The sequence below is a fragment of the Pseudopipra pipra genome, chromosome 11 (genome assembly GCF_036250125.1).
Source record: "Pseudopipra pipra isolate bDixPip1 chromosome 11, bDixPip1.hap1, whole genome shotgun sequence".
Classification (NCBI taxonomy): domain Eukaryota; kingdom Metazoa; phylum Chordata; class Aves; order Passeriformes; family Pipridae; genus Pseudopipra; species Pseudopipra pipra.
Genome location: NC_087559.1, coordinates 5400782 through 5412204, shown reverse-complemented (window position 1 = coordinate 5412204; position 11423 = coordinate 5400782). Strand labels below are relative to the sequence as shown.

At 40.5% G+C, this 11423-nt stretch overlaps 1 protein-coding gene across 8 annotated transcripts in view; it reads right to left on the bottom strand.

The window, feature by feature from the left end:
- Positions 1 to 3122: 3122 nt before the first annotated feature.
- The window catches only part of TAFA4 (TAFA chemokine like family member 4), a 78100-nt gene continuing 69799 nt past the window's right edge, over positions 3123 to 11423 (bottom strand). For 5 of the 8 annotated variants that reach the window (XM_064667222.1, XM_064667223.1, XM_064667227.1 and 2 more), the window contains 2 exons: positions 8827 to 8910; positions 3123 to 5000 (listed from right to left, as the gene is read on the bottom strand). In XM_064667222.1, the coding sequence (XP_064523292.1) occupies positions 4903 to 5000; positions 8827 to 8910 (182 nt within the window). In that variant the 3' untranslated portion in view covers positions 3123 to 4902. Of the gene's footprint in view, positions 5001 to 7605; positions 8911 to 11423 lie in introns of those variants that run through there. The other 3 variants (XM_064667228.1, XM_064667224.1, XM_064667225.1) reach the window with 2 other exon arrangements.

Genomic DNA, 11423 nt, shown 5'->3' with positions numbered 1-11423 from the left:
ATGGAATGGGTGAGAAGAGTGAAGCCAGAGCTGATTTCCCATTTAAGTCTCCCTCATGTCTGCACCTTTTACAAGTCATTACACCTCAAAGGGACCTGAAATACATATTCATTTCCAGACCCATCCTGGGCTGATAAAATACAACACTGGCTTTTCACAGGCTTAAGCCTCTGTATTCAGTGTAACCTGAAGTGATTTTTCTGGCAAAATTTCATTGACTATCATTTTGTATAAATTATTGTAATAACAATATGCTACCAATAAAATACACTACCAAAACTGTTCTTTTTTTGAGTTCATGTAGTTTCTATGTATTAAAGAGAATGTTACACACACATGCACAGCAGGGTAGAGTAGCCCCTGAAGTGTTCTAATTCAATATTAATTTCTCCTGGGGGTGACTTTGTCCTCATAACAATAATAAAGCTGTGGTACTTTATAAAATGCAAAAGGTCTCTTGAAGGTTGGTACAGGCTGTTGTTCTAACCCAGTACCTTTGTGAAATTCCAACCAAATTAGAAAGATCTGGTAATTGAGAGGTACTCATAAAAGGTTCTAGACTTTAAAGTACAAGCTGTAAACTCTGCCCAGGCACTTTTTTGTCTGGTTGGTTTTTTAAGTAGCTTTCTGCTGCTAATTCATCAAGGCAAAGTCATCATTTGGAATAAAACCTCCAGTTTTTATCATTGTTTAGTTAATTCTGTTCTTGCACCTGGCATTCTAGTTTCTCAGCTAAGCACTAAGGGGAAAACAGGTACATACTTCATATTTTCATGCAGTGAGAATTCCTGCAGCCATAACCTTCCAAAAACTGTCCTCCCAAACTGAACATAACCAACATATTCCAAATTCCAAGGTGAGAAGATCCATTCTGAATCTGCCCAGAATTATTACCACAATGCATTGCTGGGGGACACTGTGGTGCAAAAAGCAGTCCTTTAAATGACATTACTACAGTTTAGAGGCATTAATTTATCCTAAATAGTTAAAAGTTTGTTACAGGATCATCTCTTTCAATAGATACAGAAGTCCCTGTTGTTATGACAGAACTCTTAACTTCTACCTCAGGGTCTTTTCCATCTGCCAACAAATTGTGAGTCTTCAAAGCCATTTTCTGTTGTTGTAGGTTTGTTATAAACTAACCCTTGAGAAAATTTACTGCAAATGTAAAAAATTTATTCACTCTCTTTAGATCCAAATTCTAACAAAAATCCTTGAAGATAACAGACTTAGAGGTAAATGGAAAATGGAATAAAATCTGTCATGGGTTTTACAGAGTTGCAGGATACAAGAGAAACCTTGCAGGGATTTCTATTAAGATAATTTAATTTCTAGATACATAAAATTCCATGTAGCTAGTTTAATCTGTATATCAAAGCATTTATTTTGATACCACAGATATTTCCTTATCTAATTGGAGAAGATAAGGATGGTGATCTGGAAATGGTGAAGAGGGAGCAGTGGCACTTTCTGCTCAAAGCGAGACAGGACAGAGATCCTCACTAGTCAGTCCTGGAAAAGTTCAAGCACAGCCTTGCAAGGAGGCATATGGAAAACCTCAGCACAGGGAACAGGCTGCACCTCATGCCCTCAGCCTGGGAGTGTATCAGGGGTTGACATGCAGCAGCACAAACTTCAAGGCCACTTTTGAGTTGGGATCAGTAGGAATGTGCTCTATCAGCAAGGAGCATGAGCTGAGAAAAGCCAGCCCAGGATATAAGTCAAAACCTTGCTGACTGAGAATTGCTGGCATGATGTAGCTATGAAAGGCAAAAACTACACAGGCTGTGGAAAGTGAAGTATTTGCAGCAGAGACAGGGAAGTGCTGATGACACTCCAGAAAACCAGCAATGGCAGATGTCAAATCAAGTGCATAATTCTGGCAATCCGTGCTCAAAAAAAATATTCATTTAAATGGCAAGGATGCAAAGAGGGCTACAAAGAAAGGCAGAGGGGGAAGAAAAAAAAGTGATGAAGAATCTGTGGTTATGTTATTCCTACTGAAAAGTCACCTGGGTGAAAGGAAATACGTCAGGGTCATCCTAATGAGGGATGAAAAGAACACAGTTAAGAAGATAGAAGTATAATCAGGATATGAATCAGTTCAGCTTGGTTATTAAGATTATATATCATCAGAGAAGTGAGTGTCTGCAATAATCTCTGTTTGAAATTGCATGGCAAAACATTGTCACTTTTGGAACAAGAGGATTACTCTGAACCAGAATAGGACAGTGTCTGTCCAAACAAAAGCCTGGACATGATGACCCACAGGATTTAGCCCCATAGAAGCTTAACAGTAGGATGCAAACTGAGGCTTCTGAGAGATGGCAAATATGCTGCTTACAAAAACTGCTCTTCTAGAACAAGTAGGTAAACATAAACCAAGTCATTTCCAGAGAGAACACACCAAGAAGCTGGGACACTGATCTCTTCCACCAATAAAGCTGCTGGCAAAGACTTTGATTTTTCTGTCGCTCAGCAGAAGGGCCGTGCTGGTGTCAGATACCAGACAACAGCATCAAAAGAAGCAGCAATCCTCCAAAAAGAGACAGGCACACGTTACAGCATTTGTGCAATGAGTCAGAGAAAGCTGTAAATCAAGCCAAGATCCTGTGGAACAAAGCTGCTTTAGGAATATAAAATCTCTGTCACGGACTGAGGATCTAGGAAGGCAAGTCATTCATTTGGGCTGAATTTCCCATGCTACCAAATTTATGTTGTAATTTCCCCCCTTCCTCAGTGGCAGCTAAAGCACCTTCCAGGTGGCTATTACAAGGCATGTAACATACTGTACCCCTTTGAGGTAAGACTTAATTACATATAAGTAGTTTTGGTTCTGCTCTCAATTCTGCCACAAATTCAGTGTATGACCACTGGAAAGTAACTTATTTTATTTGTATTTATCTTTAAAAAGAAAAAAAAAGAAAAAGAAAATTTTTCTCTAAAACTCTTGTTTGTCCAATTAGAACATCTCAGCAATGGTTTTCTAGAGGCTTTGTAGAGCACATAAATAAATAAATAAATACATAAATGGCAGTTATGGGTCAACATTGTACAAATGGCAAATGAAAATGATTTTCCCTAATGACACCATGAATATATACGCACAGAAACTATAGAAATAGTAAAGGTAACTTTAAAATTTAATCAGAAAATCAAAACAATGGAAAAATATTAGGAATGTAGAGCTCATCAGGGCAAGCAGAGTCAATAAACTGTTCAGCTGTCCAAGCACAGAGCAGAAAATCTCTTTTTCGCTTATCACCGAGTACAATGACCACTATGATCCCAGCTGTAATCAAATACATAATTGAAAGAGAACTAAACCAGAGAAATCAAAACCAAAAAACACAGGGCCAGATCTGGCTGACGCACCACTGACTCCAGTGGAATTAACTGGTTGGATGCTCCCACTCACTCCAGCAATCAGAAGTTAACAATTATTACCCTGAACAGCTTCCCACTGCTGATGGGACCTTTGCCATACACCAGAAAACTTATGCACAATGACCTACATTAGTACAACACACCTTTTTTTTTTTTTTGCTTTTATGTCTATATAAAAATTAGATGTGTATTGTTACCCTAATATTTACATAAAGCATAACAACAAATTCAGTTGCTGGGTCACCAGCAGTTCATCTGCACAAGAGCCATCTGCATCACTGCATTTTGGGCTGTTGCAATGCACAAAATGATGTCACAGGGAACAGACTGGCTACAGCTTCACCTCTACTCACTGTTCTATTTATGAAGACTCATGACAAAAAACTGTAACAGGCAAATAAGGAAAACAGCATGAAATGCATCTACAATAATAGGGAACAATTATCTGTCTTGAAACGTAACCACTTGGAAATTCAGTCTGTCAAGGAACTGGACATTTAGTTATTATAATCATTCTAAACAAGAACTAATTGAAACTGAAGATTCACTTTTATCTAGAGTTTTACTTATGAATTTTAAGCATGTTACCTATTAGGATATAACCAAATCTATGAAAATCCAAACAAATTACTCCCCTTACAGTAAGCCTTCCTTATGCAGCACAAGCCTGCTTTCCTTTTTTTTTTGAGGCATCTGAATGAATATTTCTAGCTAATGGCTAAATTCTTTTCCATATCTAGATTCAAAGAGGCAAGGAATATGTATACTTTGCTATTCCCCTAGAGAACAGATTTATTTTAGGACAAGAAAAACTATGCCTGCTTTCAAATTTTATCTCTTCCTCATGCTTTCCTGCCACCACTTATGAATGTAAAAGTTAAACTACCTAGAACTATCTAAGGAAATAAATCTAATTTCACAGCTATAACCAAAGTATACCCTACAATAATTGCTACTGATTCTGCAAGTTCCATCTTTTCACCTTCATACAACCTTGACAGTTACTAAATTACAGTTGAAAATACACTGACATAATTTATTAACATGGTCCCATCAACTGACTTAGCATTGGGATCAGATTTGTATTTTTATGTTGTACTGCATGTGAGAAATGCCTCAGATAAATCCATAGAATCATTTAGGTTGAAAAGACCTTTAAGATCATCTGTACCAGTTCTAACATCAGCATTTTCTTTCTATGCCCCCCTAGGTTACATTCATGACCTAAACTCATTTGGAACAATTTTACATATCTTAGTGTCATTAAGAAGTGTCCTTGATGCACCACAGAAGTTCAGGTGTGTGCTTCCATTAATTCCAGTTAGGTCTCAGATCTTTGGGAATTCAAGATGCATGTCAGGTAGAACCAAATATCCTTTATTTTCTTCTTGTGAAATTATAATGTACCACTCTGTAGTAAAATCCAGGTTTAGGAACTGCAGCCACAGTTGCAGGGAGAAGCACTGTCCTTTTTGCTGACTCATTTTTCAAGTTCAAAGAATAAAGTCAGGAACATCATGACAAAAAGGGTCTCTGTGCAACAGCCAAGGAACAGCTCCATGTGCCATAGTTCTGGTAGTGACCCACAGGTTTAGTCTTTGCTACCGTGTTACCTATGAAAGAAGAGGAAAGAGTTACCTACACAGAATGGACCAAACAAGGATGACAGCAGGTGCTTTGTTGCTGCAAAGGAACATGAACACATCATGAATGAACATGACCCAGCCAACCTTTACACCGTGCAGAGAAGCAGAATGTTAATTACACTGATGTTCAATAGCACAAGGGAGGTCTACAGATAAAAAAGTGGCCATTCACTATTAAATTTGGCACTGGCATCTCATGGAAATCTCCTATTTTCCTTTGCTTCATGTCATTTTCAACAGCAATGCCTACAGCACGAGTGTATATCCCAAAAGACCATTCATGCAAACCGCTACCCATTCCCAGCGGTCCATGGGAGGGAACCAGGGAACAGACAGCACATGGTCTGCAGAGGGGAAAAACTGTTCTTGCAGAGGAAATCTCTCCCAGACAGCACTTCTCCCATGGGACCCCACAGCCTCTTCCCCTTCAAACCAAATGCACACTCAGCCAGGGGCTGCAGGGACCTGTGTTTAAGCCTTAATGCACACACAGGCACAAACCCAGTGGGGTTTGGGTACAGAGTGAGAAGGGTTCCTGTTGGATTTCCCACCCTGGAAATGGATGAGGACAGGCAGCCTGCAAGGAGGAAAGCTTTGTCAGCTCTGCTCTGTATTGTCTAGACGTGTCACAAAACTGAAGAGACACTCAGCGTAGAGAAGTTTTTATTTCCTTCCCTGAGGGAACTGATGGAAGATACGAGCTCCTCAGCTTTTCACATTTTAACTGTCCCACTCAGCCAGTAACTATTCATCCAAATACTGAGCAGCATCAGCAGTCTCCCATGCTTCAAGTTCCACAATTTTTACTTATTTTCATGGAACGAAAAGATAGAGGACAAAATTGATTAAATGGCATTTCCTCTTTCAGCGTATAATTAACCTGTGGAAGCCATTGTCCCAAGTAGCACTGATCCCAAGGTCTTAGAAGGCTTTAAAAATTGATTACAAATTTAAATGGTAATGAGATCATCTCTGGTGCATAACAGAAAAAAAAAATTAATACAGAATGGATCTCGACTCTTTTGTTTTAGACATAAGGCAACTATTACACTGGAAGAACTTCATGTACGTGTACCTTTTCTGTAATTGTCCCAGAGGGTTTTGCTGTGTCTGATTTAAGCATCCCAGTTCTAAGACTCACAGGTGGCTGTAGGGTTTGGGCTACTGGTCTGACAGTTCATAGTCCTCTTTGTGTAAAATTTTAATAATACACTTAATAAATATTTCGTTGGTTGATCTGAGACAAATCTTTGGTTCATTTTCAAAATAAAAAACTAAGTTATATCATACTTTCCTTTTCTCTGTTAACAAGGGAAATTTTCTTTCCATTCCATTTCCCTTCCAATTCAAAAATAGTGAACTTGAGTGCCACAAGCTTCTATTCTGAATCTGAAGCTACCATTGCTCATTGTATTCGTGCAACAACTCTATCTTGGTTGACAGAGAAAACTACCCACAAGACAGGCAAAATACCTGCAGGGGAAATATGGGTGCCAGGACAGATTCTGTAGCCCAGCTTTTGCTGTCTAGCAAGCAGATATCTACAAGTGAGCTTGTCATCCAGGGTTTCCCTGGTACAGGAGAGAGAAAGAAATACTCATGGGAACATTCTTGTGGATGGGCACAGCCATGCTGAGAGATCACCCATTTCTCCCCATGTGACTTGGGAGAATCCTAAAAACTCAGCTTGGCTGGAAATATTCCTGCAGCTGGGAACAACAAATCCCAATGAATCCCCTTAGATTCACACCTCAGCTCAAGTGCCAGTTGTTTACTTAGCCTAGCCCTCAGAGACACCTCCTATGGTGATAAAAACCAACGCAAAATGTACTCCACATCCCAGCAAAATAGAGGAAGAGTTTAGTGAAACAACATTTGCCCTCATATTGCTACACCCTGCCCTCTCTTAGCCCCACACAAACTCACTGGAGTTGATGAATTTGCACAGGTCTAATTGCAGGCAGGATGATTTGTCCCGCTCCAGCTTTATAAAGACATCCCTAAGCTCATCAGAATGCAATACCACAGTCTGTACTTCACTGGCTGCAGTACTTGTCATGGGTAATAAAATAAACGATCCATGCCAAATTCAGCCTTCTCTCAGTAAACTCCCACTGACTCAGGCTGCCTCTTTTCCCTGAGTAAGAGCAAAAGTCACACACACGGTGTGTGACTCATGTGGTCAGTTGATCTCAGTGAACTAAAAGGCAAATTTTCCCAGGAAGGAAGTGGCAGCTGCATGAATGAAGACTTGACACCTCAGGCCTTCAGTCATGAGTGACAACATAAAGCTCCTTGTTCTGCCCCTCATCCTTCTGGTATCTACTGAAGGTGTCAAGGATATTTAATGCTGGTTCACTCTTATCCAGTAAGGTCCTTTTGGTATAAGTTGCCAGCTCTCTTCTGGTATTTCCAGAGATTTTCTTATTCAATATCTAAAACTCCTACTCTGCCGACCTGACCCTTCAGTGTGACCCTACAACACTATATACAAGTAGTTAAAAGGCAGTGCCTGAGAAAAACTTTAAAGGCTGAGGGTAACCTTTAACTGACTACCAGTTATCCACACTGATTCCAGAGCATGCAGGCCAACTTTCGGGTGTATTATCCACCACAGGAGAACAGCAGGACCCAGGCACACAATGGACTATACGTTTGGTACCTGATAAATAAAACTGATCACAGGATCACAGAGCGCTCTGGGTTCAAAGGGACCTCAGAGACCACCTAATTCCAACCCATCTGTCATGGGCAGAGATGCCACTGCCTCTGATCTTCAAAACAGGAACAGGTTTTTTCAGACTGGTTGGCTTGGTCAGATTTTTCCAGCGAGCCTGACACTGTGCAATGTCAGTAACTGGGCTTCAGATCACTGGTATCACACCACAGCTGCCCAAACCTTCTGATGTTCCCTCTTTCATCCAGAAATTAGTGCAGTTTTCATTCCTTAGAACAGCCATTATTAAACAACATTTGGTGACAGTATTTGCTTATTAACTCAGACTGTAACCTAATCAACAACATTCATTCCCAGCTAGAAGAGGCTGTAAAGGGAAAAGCTGAGCATATGTCTCTCCTTGCTATTGCCTGCTAAAGACTCCTGGTTTATGATATATTTAGACATGCAGTTTGTGACTTGAACTTCGATGCACTGAACTCATTTTAAATTGTTAAGCAGACAGAGGAACATGATATTTACTCTCTGCTAGCCATTAATTAAGGAATAAGATAGCATAGCAAAGGGTTGTTTTGGGTTTTGTTAAAAAACAGGCCATCTACAGGATGGTCTGTAATTAGAAATTATCTGAACCAACCTGATTTCCAGTAGTGCTCAGTGTCACACAGTTCCTACTGCCATCAGTGCAGGTTCTCAACAACTCCCAAGCCATGCTGGTACTTTCAAAAGTTAAAAGGGCTTTCCAGTAGCACAGGAATTTACCAGTGTCACCTAAAGACCTTGGAGCCATGTACTCCATCTGCAAACTGAAAGATTGATCCTGGAATGTGATTATCCCCCTAGCACTGGTCACAATGGAATAATTTCTCTGCCCACTAGAGACTGAAGCAGGGCCTTATGCAGTTTGACTCCAGGAGTAAAGGGGCTGTTCTGACCCAGTGTTTCCCTCTCTGAGAGCAATTACATTAATCATTGCTTTCCAAAACACTGTAGAGGCCAGTACTGGTGCTCACACCCACAGATGCAATGCCATAAGCAAGAGCCACCTTTAAATATAGGCGATCTCTGTACTTGCCTTTGTGGTTTTGACTTTATTTCCACTGCTGCAAGACCAACCTGAATAGTCTGGTAGTACTTTACAGTCCTCTCCATCCAAACAGGGGTTCATATGACACCACCACTTCTGTAGGACAATGGAAGCTAGAAACAGGAAAGAGAAAAAGGACAGAATATCTTTTATTACTATTGGTTTTAGCAGGGAGGTTTGTCTGTGCCATCTTCAGTTGCTTGGTTTCAAAAGGTAGCACCAACAATTACTGTTCTAATAGTGAATCACACAGGGTGCTTTTGAGCTAAAAAACTTCTCCAGCCCTCAGAAGGGTAAATGCCATATGCAAATGGTGAAGACAGGCAAGCACCACCAGAGACTGACTCCAGCATTTGAACTGACCTCTGGAAATGCCTTTCCATCTCCACTGACTACAAAAATGACTTGCCTCCTTCATTTACATGCTTCAGTCAAGTACCTGCTGCAAGGTGGAATGAAGCTGAGGCTTCTTATTTAATCCAGATATGCATATGCAAGACTGGACATAGAAATGCCAGTTTCTCCCTTCACTGGGTGAGAAAATAGAATTGCACAGAGATATAACCACATGAGGTCTGTCAGCAAACAGTGCAGGTAAGAATGGGGAAACCACTGGCAAGCATTAGATTATCAACTAAAAATCTACCTGCAGTTACACTGCCAGTTTTTCAATATGTTTTGGAAGACTACAGTAGCACACTTTAACTGTGCAAATTTATTAATTTTCTACCCTTAAGCCAATTTTTATTAATAAGACCATGCCTGTTATTTTTACAAATGTAGTCATGACTTTATGAAACTGCTGGTAAAAAGATATATACTTTCCCACAAACAGCTGCAAGCGTCTGCATGCACTTCTCAGTTTTGCAATGTTCATGGGACTTACCAAATCCCTGAAAATTATCATGAAATATGTCAGTTAATAATCCTACATAATCTAGATTGAATTTCAAAATAAAATATGGCTTTAAATGCTGATTTAGCTAGTCTGCATCATTCTATTATGTGCACAAACTGCTGAAATGCCTGGTTAAAAGGACAACACACTCAAAAGATGAACAAAAATAACAGTCTACTTCAAGTAAAGTATTTCTTTCCTTTTAATTTTAAGGCATATTTGTACTTCTGCAACCTTTAAATTAGGGCGACAAGCAGGCAAGCTGACATCAGAATATTGCTGAAATGTTCATTCAATTACTTGTGTTTTGCACTTTCACTCAAAGCCTGTGTGAAAAGCACTGTGAAAAAATATCCTTCTGGAACAGTAGTTTGGCTTTCATAAACTAATTTTTCAGTCTTATAACATTATAAAATAAGTGTGAATTTTCACCAGACATTTGGGTCTCAGATCATTTGCATTAATGCTGACTGATTGTTGACAAAGGGGGTGAAACTTAACTGTGCTTCCAAGGAGGTGAGGGATCACTCCCACTCCAGGTGTATGGTCCAGTCATCTATTTTATCCATTTTATCTCTGCTACTTTCTAAATTTATTCCAATTTCTATACCACGTTTATTTTAGGTAAATGCAGAAGCCTGAGGGCACATGTAGAGGCCTCTGAGGAGGCAGCAGATCCTGGCAGCAAACCAGCTGTGATTTCAGAGCTCTGCCTCAAAGCCAGCGAGTCCCAGAGGGCCTGGCTCCATCACCACAGCTCTGCACAGGAATGCTGGGAGAAGGGATGCAGTGACACACACTGAGGCTTTGCCTGCACTCTGACATGGGAATGTGCTTTCATATACCTGAAAACATAAGTTCAACTTCAGATCTGGAAGTCACCTGTTCCCTGCAGGCATCTAGAATCCCTTGTGCCTCAGTTACTCCGATAGCTCCTTTAGTTCCATGGATTCTCATTGGATTCCTGAGGATCAGGCTGGCAAAACTCTAGTTACTGGCTGTCCAGAGGTGTTTTCCAGAGAATGATTTCTCCTTGGAATGCCCACCAGCCCCACAGAGCCAAGAACATGCTATCTATCACTGCCCCACTGGGCAGCAGCATGATTTTTGTCAGCCTGTTTGGCAGTTTTTGTGGGGCTCTGTTTTTTTAAAGAAAAAACAAACAAACAAAACCCACACACAAACAACAAACCAAAATAAACACCTGTGGCACAGTCTGAAATAAAAGCCGGGAAATTTTCCTCCCTGTCTGCTTTCCTTCCTCTCACAAGCAGCCAAACTGGTGCAGCTCAGAGGCAGGTAACCCTCACTGGAGGAACAAGGGGGGAGAGATGGGGGCAGAGAGGCTGAAGGAAAACTTCCTCAGAGAGCCCTGCTTTTGGCACGTTAGGGATTTCTTTCCCAGGCAGAAAGAGGGGTGAGGACAAGGTCACAAAGGATGGAGTGAAAAAAGCTGGTGTGCTGGGGTAGGTAGGGCTGGGTGATTCAAGGTGGGAACTACAGGTACCAACCCCCATGTGTGTGACCAGCAGCAGAGGGACAGTTGCTGACCTGGTGTAAATGATCAATACTACTGGATAACACCTGAAGTTAAAAGAAAATAAAATACTACCACGAGCCAATTGCTCTATAAAATCTTTTCTTTTGGCTAGAAGAGTAACTCTATGCTTTGGGTATATCCTTCCCTTTAAACTCAGGGCAAAATATAGGCAAATTAAGCAGGTCTGC